Source organism: Notolepis coatsorum, assembly GCF_963971535.1.
Source record: "Notolepis coatsorum genome assembly, chromosome: 16".
NCBI classification, from domain to species: domain Eukaryota; kingdom Metazoa; phylum Chordata; class Actinopteri; order Aulopiformes; family Paralepididae; genus Notolepis; species Notolepis coatsorum.
The window spans coordinates 2,765,218-2,783,200 of record NC_140180.1 but is presented as its reverse complement, the minus strand read 5'-3'; the positions used below and the strand labels follow the sequence as shown (position 1 = coordinate 2,783,200).

The window sequence follows — 17,983 nt, the reverse complement described above, 5'->3', positions numbered from 1 at the left end:
TAAAACTTTATTTGTATAGCGCCCTTCTCAGCACGAGTGCACACAGTGGAAAATACAAGAAATAATACATTTTATTTTAATAAATAAAAATAAAAAATTCAAATAATAGCTAAAACACTAGAAAAGACACCGAAAATAGAAAGAAAAAGAAAAGAACAAAACAGACATGAACACTTAACTTACTTACTTACTTAACTCACACTCCTCGTTGTGCAACACTAACCTACATTCATTGCACACACATCCAACATGCACACACTCACTTTAAGCACTCACCTTTAAGAGGTTGACATTCACTTTAGACACTTTAACCTCTTAAGCCCGAGCCCTATTTTCTGAAAATCCGCTTAAAAATACACACCTAAGTAATGGTAGATTGCTCCACTTCTACAAGGCCCATTTGCATGTTCTTGGTATCATAGGGACATCTATAGATCTTAGGGAATGTATTCTGAAATATTGTGTCTTTTACTAGGCTTGAGTAAATTGTGATGAACCAAAGAAGAATATCAAATATCTTTAAAAAATATATATATATTTTTTTTATCTTTGACGGTGAATAACACCATGCTAAATATGACTAGACATGAAAAATTCAGCACCTTCTTGAAAAAATCTAAACAAATGAATAAAGGGAAGATGATTAAACAGAACATTTTGTAGATACAGTACTGAATGCTGCCATCCGGACACATGCAATTTGAAATATTATTATAGCATATAGAATACCACCCCTATAAATTACCTTATTATAGCCAACTTGCACATCTATGGATCGGGCCAAATCTCCTCTTTCAAATGGCAGAGTTCAATTTGGATTTAGTATCTCAGGATAGTGCAGGAAGAACCGTGAATGAAATCTACTGTATGTACAGTAGTTACATTCTTATAATGGATATGGCTCCGCCATTTTGGATCAGATTGCAACGGGGATTGGTGTGTCATCCTGGTTGGCTGTGGTGTGTCATGCTGGTTGGCTGTAGTGTGTCATGCTGGTTGGCTGCATAGATATATATATAGAACACTAGATAGCTTAAGGCGGAGTCACCAGCGTCGCTGAACCGCCGCCATCTTGCCCCAGTCAGCCTTGAGTGAGGGTGAGTGATCTGCACAGACAAAAATACTCATAACTCGCGGAAATATTGACGGATTTACAAGCATTATTAACGTGGCTATGATTCAAGCGGTTTGTAAAAAAACATCTTTAAAAAAAATAACATTTTTATAAGTATGCAGTATCATAACTACATCTTTGATGTTTATAGCAAACCAACCCGTTTGAAAATCGGTAAAGAATTGAGCAATCTATGGTTATTTAAATAGTACATGCACCATAGACATTAATGTTATCAGTAGCTGAGCTGCCTGGGGCAAGATGGCCGCCCTACGACGACGTCGCTCTCCATTGGCCGGCAGCGCGGGTAAGCTATCTAATGTTCTATATATATCTATGGTTGGCTGTGGTGTGTCATCCTGGTTTCCTGGTGTGTCATCCTGGTTTCCTGGTGTGTCATCCTGGTTTCCTGGTGTGTCATGCTGGTTTCCTGGTGTGTCATCCTGGTTTCCTGGTGTGTCATCCTGGTTTCCTGGTGTGTCATCCTGGTTTCCTGGTGTGTCATGCTGGTTTCCTGGTTTGTCATCCTGGTTTCCTGGTTTGTCATCCTGGTTTCCTGGTGTGTCATCCTGGTTTCCTGGTTTGTCATCCTGGTTTCCTGGTGTGTCATCCTGGTTTCCTGGTGTGTCATCCTGGTTTCCTGGTGTGTCATCCTGGTTTCCTGGTGTGTCATCCTGGTTTCCTGGTTTGCCATCCTGGTTTCCTGGTGTGTCATGCTGGTTTCCTGGTTTGTCCTCCTGGTTTCCTGGTGTGTCATCCTGGTTTCCTGGTGTGTCATCCTGGTTTCCTGGTGTGTCATGCTGGTTTCCTGGTTTGTCATCCTGGTTTCCTGGTTTGTCATCCTGGTTTCCTGGTGTGTCATCCTGGTTTCCTGGTGTGTCATCCTGGTTTCCTGGTGTGTCATCCTGGTTTCCTGGTGTGTCATGCTGGTTTCCTGGTTTGTCATCCTGGTTTCCTGGTTTGTCATCCTGGTTTCCTGGTGTGTCATCCTGGTTTCCTGGTTTGTCATCCTGGTTTCCTGGTGTGTCATCCTGGTTTCCTGGTGTGTCATCCTGGTTTCCTGGTGTGTCATCCTGGTTTCCTGGTTTGCCATCCTGGTTTCCTGGTGTGTCATCCTGGTTTCCTGGTTTGTCATCCTGGTTTCCTGGTGTGTCATCCTGGTTTCCTGGTGTGTCATCCTGGTTTCCTGGTGTGTCATGCTGGTTTCCTGGTGTGTCATGCTGGTTTCCTGGTTTGTCCTCCTGGTTTCCTGGTGTGTCATCCTGGTTTCCTGGTGTGTCATCCTGGTTTCCTGGTGTGTCATGCTGGTTTCCTGGTTTGTCATCCTGGTTTCCTGGTTTGTCATCCTGGTTTCCTGGTGTGTCATCCTGGTTTCCTGGTGTGTCATCCTGGTTTCCTGGTGTGTCATCCTGGTTTCCTGGTGTGTCATCCTGGTTTCCTGGTTTTTCATCCTGGTTTCCTGGTGTGTCATGCTGGTTTCCTGGTGTGTCCTCCTGGTTTCCTGGTGTGTCATGCTGGTTTCCTGCTGTGTCCTCCTGGTTTCCTGGTTTGTCCTCCTGGTTTCCTGGTGTGTCATGCTGGTTTCCTGCTGTGTCATGCTGGTTTCCTGGTGTGTCATGCTGGTTTCCTGGTGTGTCATCCTGGTTTCCTGCTGTGTCATGCTGGTTTCCTGGTGTGTCATCCTGGTTTCCTGCTGTGTCATGCTGGTTTCCTGGTGTGTCCTCCTGGTTTCCTGGTGTGTCATGCTGGTTTCCTGGTGTGTCATCCTGGTTTCCTGGTGTGTCATCCTGGTTTCCTGGTGTGTCATCCTGGTTTCCTGGTGTGTCATGCTGGTTTCCTGGTGTGTCCTCCTGGTTTCCTGGTGTGTCATGCTGGTTTCCTGCTGTGTCCTCCTGGTTTCCTGGTTTGTCCTCCTGGTTTCCTGGTGTGTCATGCTGGTTTCCTGCTGTGTCATGCTGGTTTCCTGCTGTGTCATGCTGGTTTCCTGCTGTGTCATGCTGGTTTCCTGCTGTGTCATGCTGGTTTCCTGGTGTGTCATGCTGGTTTCCTGGTGTGTCATGCTGGTTTCCTGGTGTGTCATGCTGGTTTCCTGGTGTGTCATGCTGGTTTCCTGGTGTGTCATGCTGGTTTCCTGGTGTGTCCCCAGCTTCGACAGTGAGATCTACGTGACGGTGGACCTCGAGGCAGACATAGAGCAGGTCCAGACCGGAGTCTCTGACCTCTTGACCTCACCCTTCTCCAACCCCGCCCACACCCTGGTGGCAGACAATAACAGCCTCAGCGTACGGCCTGTGGGTGGGTACACACTATATGAGAAGCTTGTATCCTGCATACTAGACAATCCATGCATTATTTAGATTCGATTAGATTCCATTAAAATGTATTGTCATTATACAGCACAGGGTACAGTACATCAAAAAGAAGTTTGGCATCCAACCAGAGTGCAAATGTATCCGTAAAGTGCGATAGTAATATACAATGTACAGGTGATTCAACTGGGTATAAAATAAATATATAAATTAGGACTACTGAGTAATAGTAATAGTGCTAATCAGATGTATGTACAGAGTTGTAGTATTAATATGTACAGTGATACAGGCATAAAGACAGTCATGGTAGTAAGTCATACTGGCCAGCAGCGTAACTAGTAAGAGTAGGTAAGATATCTATATCTACTGATATAGATATACAGCCTCATTCTGCTTTCTTGACAACTGGAAAAGTCTTATCAGCTCTGTGGGTTATGTCCTTGGTGCGTCGTCTCTCCGGAATTTGTTTTGGCTGGCAGGCATTCTCAGAAAGAGAAGAATGCCTTCTGAGTAAAATGCCACGTCGATTTAAATTTGATTTTGAGTAGAGTGAATTTGAACAACTCCGTCCAAAATGAATGAATGCAGTTGTTGGTCCTCTGTGTGGAACACAGCAAGTGTCTTATTTAGTTCATTGAGGCAGGTCCTGTGCGCGGTAAACGGGGCTAAAATCTTCTGATAGCCATCCAAAAGCTTCTGATAGCATAGCCAACCACACACCGCAAGTGCTCCAAAGCCGAGTAGCATGAATGTGATAATCCAGATGTCTTCCGTGTCTTCAATTTCTAGGGGGAATATGCAGCATGAACTCCGCCACGCGCCCCGACTGTCAATTTGGTAGCCCGATTGAAATGTCCCAAGTGGGCAGAGGAGGGGGTCAGCCTCATTCTGCTTTCTTGACGAAAATATGCGATCCACTACTGAAAGTGACCAGCTGATTAGATCCATATCGAGTTGGTTTGAGTAGAGTCCGACAAACGGCACGAAGCGCAGAGAGAAGAGGGGGAGGGGAGCGGAGGAGGAAGCGACTGTTCTCGAGCAGAGGGAGGGTAGATGTTCCTGCCTGGCCTTTCCTTCCTTTATGTCCTGTGGTTCATTTCTTGTGTTTCTTTCAGAGTCTGTACCCGGGGTGACAGAGCCAGTGCCCACTGTCAGCCTGCCCACAATGCCCCCCGGTGATCGTCCCTCAGTGGGCTCAGGTGAGCATCCCACAGCCCCGCCTCGCTTACATTATGTAAATGAAGTACCACAGGGAAAAGATACATATTGTACGTTATGTTATAGCCATAAGTAATATATCAACGTATTTTACGACAATGTACAATGTTTATATATTACAAATAAGTAATATATTGACGTATTTATGTATTTATTTACAAATAAGTACATATATTACATATTACATTTTATTTAAATTATTTTACACCAAGACACACTTTTCTGATGACCTCTGAACCTTAACATCACCAACATCAACACATAGTCACTGAGCTCCAGTACGTCACTTTGGGGTTCTTTGGGGTATTTTGTGATACTTTGTGGTATTTTAGGGTATATTTGGGGGCACTTTGGGGTACTTTGTGGTATATTTCCAGGCACTTTGGGGTATTTTGTGGTATATTTCCAGGCACTTTGGGGTATTTTGTGGTACTTTGTGGTATTTTTAGGGTACTTTGGGGTATTTTGTGGCACTTTGGGGTATTTTTAGGGTACTTTGTGGTATTTTGGGCCACTTTGGGGTATTTTCAGGGTACTTTGTGGTATTTTGGGGTATTTTTGGGGTATTTTGGGGTATACTTTGTGGTATTCTGTGGTACTTTGTGGTATTTTTAGGGTACTTTGTGGTATTTTGGGGTACTTTGTGGTTCTTTGTGGTATTTTGGGGTATACTTTGGGGTATTTTGTGGTACTTTGGGGTATTTTTAGGGTACTTTGTGGTATTTTGGGGTAGTTTGGGGTAGTTTGGGGTAGTTAGTGGTACTTTATGGTGATTAGTAGGACCTGTCACTAACATCAACACATAGAGGCTGCTTCAGCTGCAGAGAGCAGCAGGTGTCAGGAGAGCTGCTGTCGGTTCTCTTCCTGCTCTATCTCTCTGATCCAGCAGCACCTAAGACGGGATGTGGGCAAGTTACTTATAAAAAGTAACTAGTTACAGTTACTTCTTCCAAAAAGTAACTAAATTACTTACTCAGTTACAAATTATAAAAGTAACTAGTTACTTCAGAAAGTAACTATTGCGTTACTTTCAAGTATAATCTTTACATAAACAACATACACAAATCTAAACTATTTTAATGTTGCTGTGGGAGACTAGCCTCCAATCAAATGCCATGTATGTAGATATTATAATTACTATGTTTATATAGTGGATCATACAAATACAAACACAATAGATGTTTTGGAACTTTTGATATGTATTGCCCCTCAACAGGCCACAACTGGGCAACATTAAATTATGCTTGTTAAGCACTATACCAAAAATAAATAACAAATATATACTGATTGATTGAACATTTTATTAACAGATTGCAGAATGGGTACAATACAGTACAGCTCAATACACACAATTGTTAAGGGGATGCAAGACTTTCGTCTTGTTTACATCAGGTTCCCCCATTTTCAATTCATGACATTTATGACATACACAACATACAGATATAAGAATCTAATCTAATCATCTAAACTAATCTAATCATGACATTTAAGACATGCATGACATACAGATACATATCTCTGAGTCTGAGCACCTGAAGACTGTGCTATTAAACCAGGAAGTGCAGCACTGTTGATAAGGCTGTAGCCTCCACTACTGCAGTGCCCTGCGCTGCAACAACTAACACAAGAGTGAACAAAAAACGCTCATGGACCCACGGTCTGTCGTTGACTGAGTCGCTTGTGTTGTCGCTGTGTGTCAGGATGCTTTCAAACACCCGCCCACCTCTACCTCTGATTGGCTTACCATGACATTTTACTCAACCTCAGCCAATCGCGCACTGCCTACTAACCAAGGAAAAAAAGTATTACCTCCTGGGCGCAGAGATCTGTCTGATGAAAAAAAAACAGATTCAATCATAGTAACGCGCCGCATTTTTTGGCAGTAACGGTAACGGCGTTATTAAGATTGGAAGAGTAATCCGTTAGATTACTCGTTACTGAAAAAACTAACGCCGCTAGTAACGCCGTTATTTATAACGCCGTTATTCCCATCACTAAGTACTTTATGACAACAAGGGCCTAAGGCAAAGTGATTGATCCAAAGATACCTTTTCAATAAAACTGCTGGAGGTGGCAACTAAGCTAATGAGTCAAATACATATGCTTTGTGTTGGTTAGATAGATAGATAGATAGATAGATAGATAGATAGATAGATAGATAGATAGATAGATAGATAGATAGATAGATAGATAGATAGATAGATAGATAGATAGATAGATAGATAGATAGATAGATAGATAGATAGATAGATAGATAGATAGATAGATAGATAGATAGATAGATAGATAGATAGATAGATAGATAGATAGATAGATAGATAGATAGATAGATAGATAGATAGATAGATAGATAGATAGATAGATAGATAGATAGATAGATAGATAGATAGATAGATAGATAGATAGATAGATAGATAGATAGATAGATAGATAGATAGATAGATAGATAGATAGATAGATAGATAGATAGATAGATAGATAGATAGATAGATAGATAGATAGATAGATAGATAGATAGATAGATAGATAGATAGATAGATAGATAGATAGATAGATAGATAGATAGATAGATAGATAGATAGATAGATAGATAGATAGATAGATAGATAGATAGATAGATAGATAGATAGATAGATAGATAGATAGATAGATAGATAGATAGATAGATAGATAGATAGATAGATAGATAGATAGATAGATAGATAGATAGATAGATAGATAGATAGATAGATAGATAGATAGATAGATAGGTTGCAGCTATTGGGTAGTAATGCTCTTGTTTATTAACAATCTGTGATTTAACTGAAGGGGTGAATCCAACCCACTGCTTCCCAGCTGCACCCACTGACATGCTGACGACCGGAGAGTCTGCGAACAGCAACAGCACTACAGGTCAGTCCATCCATGGTACATCAACATGCATTAACCCTTTCACTACCACACTACAGAATGTTAACCCTTTCACTGCCACACTACAGAAGATTAACCTTTCACTACCACACTACAGCAGGTTAACCCTTTCACTACCACACTACAGAAGGTTAAACCTTTCACTACCACACTACAGAAGGTTAACCCTTTCACTACCACACTACAGAAGGTTAAACCTTTCACTACCACACTACAGAAGGTTAACCCTTTCACTACTACACTACAGACGGTTAACCATTAATATCCATCAATGAAGCAGAAGCATCTCCAGCAGAGCGTCTTGTCCAGGTGTGAGAGGACATTTCTACTGACCTTCGACCTTTTGTCCTCCTCCAGGGGTCAAAGCAGATACATTCTTCAAAGCCAGTTTGACAGTGAGCATAACGGGTGCCCATGGAACCCTGCAGCGCACTATCGAGACATGGGTAAGGAAACTCATACCATTGCACCGTCACCAGAAAACTGTCGCCAGAAAACCATCTCATTATTCAGACTAGGGCTGGTCAATTAATCGAAATAAAATCGTAATCTCGATTCATAGACCTATGCAATCTCATTTCTAAATTATGACGATTAAAAAAAATATATATATATATTTTTTTTTACTTAAGTTAACTTTTATGATGACGATTCTGACTTGAGTTATTTTGTATGTTACAAGATACTTTTAAGTTTAAGTCAAGCACTTTCATATATGTTATGTTTAAGTTTAAGTCAAGCACTTTGATATGTTATGTTGTCTGTTTAAAAAATGATTTTATTGAAAAAATAAGAATCGTGTGAGAGAATCGTGATCTCAATTCTTAGAGAGAAAAATCGTGATTCACATTTGAGCCAGAATCGCCCCCCAGCCCAGCCCTAATTCACACTGTGTTGTTTTCTTTGGTCAAAAAGCTGAAAGAAACGCTGCAGGTCAATAAAACCATGACGATACTGAATCTGAAGGTCGACGGCAACAGGTGGGTCCCCCAGTAGGCAGGCAGGCATGGTGGCATACAGTGGCGTCCTTTCAGTAAAAGGCAAGGTATGGAGAGGGGGGGGGGGGGGGGGGTGCTGGGTGAAGGGGGGGGGGGGGGGTGGGGCGGGGGGTTGATTTTTTTTGTCAAATCAGTTGTGCAATAGTCACTTTTGGTGAGTTGTTTCTATACAATTCAGTTATATGACATTTAGGTATGACACAGGACTACACAAGCATTTTTAGTATAGAAATGTGTCAACAGACTAAAGCAGGGAACCACAATATTTTGCATACGAATTATGCAGAATGTAATATCATAACTGTCTATTACTTTTCTTGCAATTGAGCCAATTTTCCTTAGGTACGGTTTTGAGGTGTGTGTTCAACAGAATGTAGTATCAAAAACACATTCACAAAAAGTATGGGTTACTGAATGCTGAACTGCACTATTATAATCACTAAGCCAGACCTTACCTGTGTCCCTGTATCACTTGTCTCTGCTGCCCTTTGATAAAAAAACGTCCCTATGTCCATTTTCCTTTTTTTTGGGGCATATTTCAGTTAGTCACAGTAAAAGTCACCTAGTAAAAGTGAGATAATTGACAATATCAAAACATGCTAGGGCTGTACCGAATAGTTCGAAGCTTCGTTCATAATGTTGACATTCGAATTCTAAATCAACATACAAAATTGTAATTTTTTTTTTTTTTTTTTTTTTTTACATTTTTATTTGCCAAGGTATGGTGAGTGCCATACCTTGCCATACCAAATGGACGCCCCTGGTGGCATAACAAGATCTACTACTATCTAATTATTATAATATAAAAGCTCTGAACTATTCCATTGATCTGTCATCTTTTATAGGTTTACTGGGCAGAATAACAGACCGATGGTGAGTCTTCATTCTGTTCTGAATACAGGTTTATCATTCTGATCTGAATACAGGTTTAAGTTTCAAGTTTCTTTATTAGTTGTCATACAAAAATACAGAATACTTTTATATGAAATGCTTCTTTCTGTTCTGCTCCTGAGAGTGTGCTAAATAAAAATAGATAAGTATAAAATAAGTATAAAATAGAAGTCAAAAGTATACGTAAACAAAAGTGTTCAATGTACATATATACAATATACAATGCAGAGTAGAAAAAGTAACTGAGTTACAATACAGTATACAGTACAATGCAGAAATTGGATGAGGTACAATTTAGGGTAAGGTGTAATGAGGTATGAGTTGTAGTGCAAATCTCTTTACCAATAAATATAAAGTGTGTTAGGTGTCTAAAGTGGGTAAAGTGGGTGCTGCAGTGAGTTGTTTGTTTAAAGTGAGTGTGTACATGTGGATGTGTGTGCTGTATGTCATGTATATCCCTATGCCATAAATGTCATGTATGTTGTGTATGTCATAAATGTCACTATGAATTGAAAATGGGGGACCCTGATGTAAACAAGACGAAAGTCTTTCTCTGGTCTGCATCCCCTTAACAATTGTGTGTATTGAGCCGTACTGTATTGTACCCATTCTGCAATCCAATCTGTTAAATAAAGTTTTCATTCATTCATTCATTCATTCATTCATTCATTCATTCATTCATTCATTCATTCATTCATTCATTCATTCATTCATTCATTCATTCATTCATTCATTCATTCATTCATTCATTCATTCTGTGAGTGTATTTGATGGTTTGTTACATAGTGTTATTGTCATTGAGCATCCTGAGGGGATCATTCTGATCTGAACACAGTAAAATTATTCATGGTGCAACTTATTTCAACAATTCATTCATGCCAGGGCAACAGTCAGGGGTGTAAAAAGTACCCAGAAATGATACTTAAGTGAAAGTATGGGTACCGTCTCAAAATCGTACTCAAGTAAAAGTCAGAGTATCTGGCTAAAAACACACTTGAGTAAAAGTAAAAAAGTTTCTACTTCATCACTCGTACTATCGTTTGTGAGTGGCCACCTCCTGTAGCTGGTCACTCTGACTGTCTATTCTTCTGATAGCAGGTGTTTTAATCAAAGATCCCCGCTTTCTAGTCTTGCACAAGAACCAATCAGCATGGGTATGGGCGGGTTCATTTTCCATTGATGGGGATTTGATTGGCTGTTTTTAAATAAAGCGCGGCCGCAGGATTAATAACATTAACGTTAGTTCGGCCAGAGAAACAAATATATTAATTAAAATAGTTGGACCTGCGAGATTTGTACTTTGTACTTTGTAGGTCTGCATTTTAAATGTAAGGAGTAAAAAGTATGTTTTTTTTTCTCTGAAATGTAATTGAGTAAAATTACAAGTATACAAACCTAATAATACTCGAGTAAAGTACAAATCCCCAAAACAGTACTTAAGTATTGTAACGAAGTACAATTACTCAAGTACTTTACACCCCTGCAGTTAATGAGGTGTGCATGTGCAGCATTACCTATAGCACACTCTCAGGAGCAACACAGAAAGAAACATTTCATGCAAAGTGTTCTGTATTCTGTATGACAACTAATAGAAAGAAACTTGAACTTGAACTTGACCTGGTCTCCAAATGATGCACAATACGGTGTACGGTAAACAAACACACGTCTCTCTGACATCTCTGTGGTCTCGTCTCTTTCAGACCTCTGGTGGACGATACAAAGAGTAGGTAACTGAAGAAAGGTCAAAGGTCAAGCTGATGCTATAAAACAGCTTGACTTAAATCCAGAGGTTCATCTAGTTTTAGCCCCACACATTTTATGTTCTTTTACTCTTTTACTAGTTTTAGCCCTTCTTATTTTATGTTCCTTTACTAGTTTTAGTCCTTCTTATTTTATGTTATTTTACTCTTTTACTAGTTTTTTTTACTAGTTTGAGCCCTTTATGTTCTTTTACTCTTTTACTAGTTTTAGCCCTTCTTCTTTTATGTTCCTTTACTAGTTTTAGCCCTTCTTATTATTATGTTCTTTTACTCTTTTACTAGTTTTAGCACTTCTTATTATTATGTTCTTTTACTCTTTTACTAGTTTTAGCCCAACTTATTTTATGTTCTTTTACTCTTTTACTAGTTTTAGCCCTTCTTCTTTTATGTTCCTTTACTAGTTTTAGCCCTTCTTATTATTATGTTCTTTTACTCTTTTACTAGTTTTAGCACTTCTTATTATTATGTTCTTTTACTCTTTTACTAGTTTTAGCCCAACTTATTTTATGTTCTTTTACTCTTTCACTAGTTTTAGCCCTTCTTCTTTTATGTTCTTTCTACTCTTACTAGTGTTTATGTTCTTCTACACTGTAGCGATTTGTTCCGCAAATATAAAGCGCCCCCTACAAATGGAATATATTATTATTATTATTATTATTATTATTATTATTATTATTATTATTATTATTATTATTATTATTATTATTATTATTATTATTTTTTTTTTTTTTTTTTATTATTATTATTATTATTATTATTATTATTATTATTTTTTTTTTATATTATTATTTTTATTATTATTATTATTATTATTATTATTATTATTATTATTATTATTATTATTATTATTATTATTATTATTATTATTATTATTATTATTATTATTATTATTATTATTATTATTATTATTATTATTATTAGGTTTATTCAGTCGAGCCATAAATGCTATACTTTAATGACTCATGAGGGCTGTGTGATTGGCCGTAAGCTGTGCCTTCTCTGCACAGTGTTTTACTGTGGTCTCTATGCCTTCGCTTCAAATGTCTAGTGTTGTGAATCGCGTGTCTTTTATATAAACGTGTGTCTAAAGATGAACTCATCATCCACATTTCATCGACAGATGCAGATGCACCTTCCAGATTCAGGTGTTTGACTCACGGAATGTCCAAACGATGAAGGAAGCCATTGGCGACGCCCTGAACGCGACCTACGTCGACGGCACCACTATCCTCAAAGCCGTCTCTATTGTGATCCAACACATTGGTGAGAAGGACCTTCTATCTCACTCACAAAGGCTGCTTTTGGGTGAAAACCTTGTGTCTCCAATTCTGCCGGTGAATAACTTTAGAAATACTAGGTTGTTTTTTCTTAAGTCATGAAAGGATAATAGATTAGATTCCAATGTATTGTCATCATGCAGCAGTACAGTACAACGGAAATAAGTTTGCCATCCAACCAAAGTGCAATATATATATATATTTCTTTTTGTATTATCTTTTCCCCCCCTCCTTTTTCCGTTTTTCTCCCATCCCAATGTTAGTCGTTATGCCAATTCCCAATCCCCTTCCTGGTCGTTGCGCACTCTACCCCCTACTGTCGGTCTGGGAGGGCGGAGACTATCACATGCTTCCTCCGACACATGTGTAGCCAGCCCACCGCTTCTTTTCACCTGGCAGCGCGGACTCTCAGAGAGTGTAATGTGTGGAAGGTCACACTACCTCCCCCAGATCCTTCGCTCGCTGTGCAGTTGCCCCGACCGAACTGTAGGAGTCGCTGTCCACAACGACCAGGACCCACCCTCGCCGGCTTTCCCACCCGCTGACACTGCCAATTGTGTCAGTATGGACGGCCAACCAAGCCGGAGGCACCACGGCAGCTGGATTCGATCCCACTGTCTCTGCGGTGGTAGACAGACGCTTAGTCCGCTGCGCTAACCGGCCGCCCTCCAAAGTGCAATTGTAACAGTAAAGTGCGATAGTAATATACAATGTACAGGTGATTAAACTGGGTATAAAAGATATAAATTAGTACTAGTACTGAGTAATAGTGCTAATCAGATGTATGTAGTATTAATATACAGTATACAGTGATACAGGACTATAGACACTATGGTAGTGAATCTGAATCTGAAATCTGGTAGTAAGTCATACTGGCCAGTGTGACCGGTGTAGTAGGGGTACTCTCTGACGGCGTTGTGTTAAGGACGACAGACATGGATGACTGTTGACGGACTTTATTTCCCTCCTGTTAGGTTACAATGCAACACAATGCACCAGCATTAGGAATAGTCATCTGCACTGCAGCACGTGAGTCCACGGACCTCCAGGTGGAACTGGCTCATAAGAATGACACATTTTAACATACAATTACATTGGAAAAATATACACAATTGAATACAAAACGGACACATGGGAGCTACTGTACACACATACCTGTTAGGTTACAATGCAACACAATGCACCAGCATTAGGAATAGTCATCTGCACTGCAGCACGTGAGCTATGGTTGAGAAAAGACGTGACTGCATTAACTACATGTTAACAGCAGCGCACGTGTGTGCAAACTTCCTACATGCTATTAAAGTGCATTTTACCCAGTCAAACCTCCCACAAAACAACTGCACAGGTACATATTAACAACAGTAGTTACATTACAAACTCGTTTCACAGTTTTAGGAATGTAACATACAATATTTAACAACTTTTAGACCGAAGTCTTTCACTGAACATAAGGAGTAGTACTCACTCCACGGACCTCCAGGTGGAACTAACGCACCACCGGAAAGCAGGCAAGATGCGTGTCCCGGAGGACCGGAAAACTAAGTGTGTCGATTTCAAAATAAAAGCCTTAACTCCCAAAAGTGCAATAAAACAAAACGAAAGGAATGAAATCAACTTAAATCAATAAAATAAAACGTTTAGGAGTATTAGTGGAATGTATTAAAGTGTATTTTGTGATGGGGTGTAATTATCTATACAAGGCAACAAGGCACTTGTTACATTCACCCCACAGAATTACACCTACATCGAATAAAATAAAACTGTGCCTACCTCGTGTCACACTAGTCACAAGCTTACTATGAGAACCACACACTGCGGAACAATCCAACGATACCTGTCACCTAATAAAAGGCCAGGAGGGCACCAGGAGTGGCCAACTCCCACCATACCTCCAGGGATAACGACGGTGCCTTATACACCATCCAGCTACACTTGACCATACCATGACGAGGGCACATACACATAAATAAAACTGTTATTCCTTATCACCACAAAGGACACTGTATCAGGCCGTAAGTGCCATACACAACACTGCAGCTAACCTCACACACGTTTGATAGAGGCTTGCGGCTCGAAGCCCATCAAACTCTCAAGTTGGACCATTGTCTCTATCAGCCGAAAGACTGGCTTGATGACCCTACCGAACCTGGACGTGTAGTGTTCAGTGGTCTGTGGACCCTGGCTCTGACCAGGCACACTGACACTCATTAGCTCAGGAGTACGCCCTGGTTGTGTGGACACAACACTGTCATCATGCTGGACTACAGCAGGGGGGGAACTCGGTGGAGCAAGCAACAGTGGGGGACTGGCGGCACTTGCCACTGGAAGCTCACTCAGAGCAGGGGACATCCCCTGGGGGGAATACGGACGTAGCCCGTCATCCTCACTCTCCACTGAAGACTGCTCTTGCACCCATGATGCGGTGCGATCCCCATCAGGTCCATCTCCCATGGAAGGTCCATCTCCCATGGAAGGCTCTGCCGCCACACTGTCCGCGTCTGAGGCACTAGCTTCAGGCATGACTGAGAGGGAGGCTTCACCAGGCGCACAGGTGTCGCTGTCCGCGGCTAGACCCTCATCATCAAATGACCCGTCCAAGGGGAGGAAGTTGACCTGAAGCAGGAGGTTCCTGTGGACTGTCTTCTCCCGTCCAGTCCGGTCTCTGATCCGATATATGTGGCACTGTGGTCTGGAAGCAATGACGGTGTAGACGTCCGGCTCCCATTTGTCCGCCAGCTTCCGCTTCCCTCTGGCGCCCTTGTTCGCCACCAGGACCCGATCACCCACCGAGAGGGGCAAGCCCTTCATCTTTTTGTTGTACTGGTCAGCCTGATGCCCCTGTTCCACTGAGGTGTGCCTCTGGGCCAACAGCATAGCAGACTGGAGATCGGCCGCCAGGGACTTCACATAGGCATCATAGTCACAGACCACCTCGTCCTGGAGCACATTCTTAAACAGCAGATCAACTGGCAGACGCGGGACCCTCCCGAACATCAGGTAAAAGGGGGCAAAGCCAGTCGTCTCATGCTGTGTACAATTGTAGGCGAAGGTCAGGCTCTGGACCATCTGGGGCCATCTGTGCTTAGACTCCGATGGCAGGGAGCGCAGCATTCCACCCAGGGTCCGATTGAATCTCTCAGTGCCACCATTCCCCATAGGGTGATACGGAGTGGTCCGGGACTGCGTGACCCCTGCTAACTCCAGCAGCTCCGCCATCAACTCACTCTGGAAGTTCGCTCCTTGGTCCGAATGCAGGCGCTGTGGGAAGCCATACACACAGAAATAGTTGTCCCACAGCTTTTTAGCAACCTTCTTCGCGGTTTGGTCTTTGCAGGGGAAGGCGTGGGCCAGCTTTGTAAAGTGGTCAGTTATGACCAGAACATCCACAGACTTGTTGTTATTATCTTCAGCTGACCAGAAGTCGATGCACACCAGCTCCAGTGGTGCAGAGGTTATTATGCTCTCCAGAGGGGCTCTGGCCGCCGGCTCTGGAGTCTTGCTGAGTACGCATCTGGGACAGTTCCTCACATGGCCCCGCACATCCTTCTCCATGTCATACCAGTAGAAACGCTGACGTACGAGAGACAGCGTTCTAGGTTGACCTTGGTGACCAGCCAAGTCATGCACTCCAGACAGCGCCTCCGACTTCAAGGACTCAGGCAGAACATACTGGAACCTCTTGTGCCTGGTCATGTGGTCCTTCGTAACCCTGTACAATATGCCGTTCTGCATAGCGAGCCTCTCCCACTGCTTCAGCATCCTCAAGGCGGGCTGATCTTCATAGCAGCGCTCGCGTCTGGAGGGTCTGCGGCCCCTTTCAACGTAAAAGATGACTCTGGAGACGGTGGCGTCTTTTCGCTGGCGGGCCTGCAGATCGGCCAACGACAAGGAGGAGACTGCGTCGTGGTCGGCAGTGACAACAGTGGACAGGTGACCCGCCATAGATACTGCCCTGTGTCTTGGCGCAGAGTCCCAGTCTTCCTGGGAGGAAAGCACCGTGGAGGTCTCATCCGCCGACATGGACACATCAGCAACCGCACATCCAGAAGGGGTCACTAGAGCTTGGGGCTGGCATGTCAGACGGAAGATATCCTGCACCCCCCTGTTCTCCACATCACACACCTGCTCCAGAAGAGCGGAGTAAGGCTCGGTCAAGAGACGCCGGCTGAGCGGCCTCACGAAGGGATCTCTGCTCAGCGCATCGGCCACTGTATTCAGCCTCCCAGGCACATGCTTGATGTCGAAGCAGTAAGGGGCCAGCTTGGACACCCAGCGCTGCTCGCATGCGTCAAGTTTAGGCTTGGTCATGATGTACGTGAGTGGATTATTATCAGTCCACACAGTGAACTTGTGACCCTTGAGCCAGTGACTGAATTTGTCACACACTGACCATTTGAGGGCCAGGAACTCCAGTCTGTGGGCAGGATAGTTCGCTTGACTGCGGCTGAGCGACTTGCTCGCAAAGGCGATTGGTCTGGCCTTCTCCTCCCCGACAGGGACTTGAGAGAGCACTGCTCCAATACCGTCCAACGACGCGTCAGTGGAGAGGATGAACGGCCTCTCAAAGTCCGGGTGAGCCAGCACTACACATTCGACGAGCGCCCTCTTGAGCTCCTCAAACGCAGTCTCACAGGCGGGAGTCCAGTCCTCAGGAGTCAGCTTCCGGAACGTACCGGCTCTCGTACGACCAGCACTGGTCTTCCCTTTTCTCTTCTGGCCAGCTGTCAAGGCAAAGAGGGGCTTGGCTATACTGGAGCAGCCATGTATGAAATTTTGGTAATACAACACCATGCCGAGGAAGGATCTCACTCTCTTCGGAGCGGGAGTGCGGCCATCCGACTCCATCAGATCCTCTCTCTGGAAGCCAGAGATGACGGAGACCTTCTCTTGGTCGACAGAGACTCCACTGGCATCGACCACATGACCCAGGAACCTGACCGACCTCTGTAAGAAGTTGCATTTCTTCTGTGCGAGCTTGAGGTTGTTCACTCTGAGTCTGCAGAAGACCACCTCCAATCGCTTCAACGCCTCCTCCTCAGACGGCGCAAACACCAGCAGGTCGTCCAAGTAGCACAAGAGGCTGGAGTAGTTGAGGTCGCCAAAGATGCCGAGCATCATACGCATGAAAGATGCCGGACTGTTGCACAGGCCTTGCGGGAGTCTGTTGTACTCGTACAAGCCCAGTGGTGTTGTGAAGGCAGTGTACCGCCGGTCAGACACATGGAGAGGGACGTTGTAGAACCCTGAGGTCAGATCCATGGTGCTAAAGAAAGCGTTCCCACCAAGGGCAGCAAGGCAGTCGGACTGATGGGGCAACGGATGAGCATCTTTGACGGTCTTTGCGTTGAGCCAGCGGAAATCCGTACAGATCCTGAGGTCTCCATTCTTCTTCCACACCATGACCAGAGGTGAGGCATACTCGCTCATCGACTTGGAGATTATCCCCTTCACCTCCATCTCAGTCAACACCTCTCTCAGTTTGTGATAGTCAGCTGGGGGGACA

General features: G+C 42.9%; 1 protein-coding gene across 1 annotated transcript in view; it reads left to right on the top strand.

The window, feature by feature from the left end:
* The window catches only part of adgrg4a (adhesion G protein-coupled receptor G4a), an 80,627-nt gene that overhangs the window by 12,532 nt on the left and 50,112 nt on the right, over positions 1-17,983 (top strand). The window contains exons 9-16 of the mRNA XM_084331364.1: positions 3,261-3,409; positions 4,539-4,622; positions 7,450-7,533; positions 7,909-7,997; positions 8,467-8,531; positions 9,395-9,422; positions 11,141-11,163; positions 12,321-12,463. Of these exons, the coding sequence (XP_084187490.1) occupies positions 3,261-3,409; positions 4,539-4,622; positions 7,450-7,533; positions 7,909-7,997; positions 8,467-8,531; positions 9,395-9,422; positions 11,141-11,163; positions 12,321-12,463 (665 nt within the window). The remainder of the gene's footprint in view (positions 1-3,260; positions 3,410-4,538; positions 4,623-7,449; positions 7,534-7,908; positions 7,998-8,466; positions 8,532-9,394; positions 9,423-11,140; positions 11,164-12,320; positions 12,464-17,983) is intronic.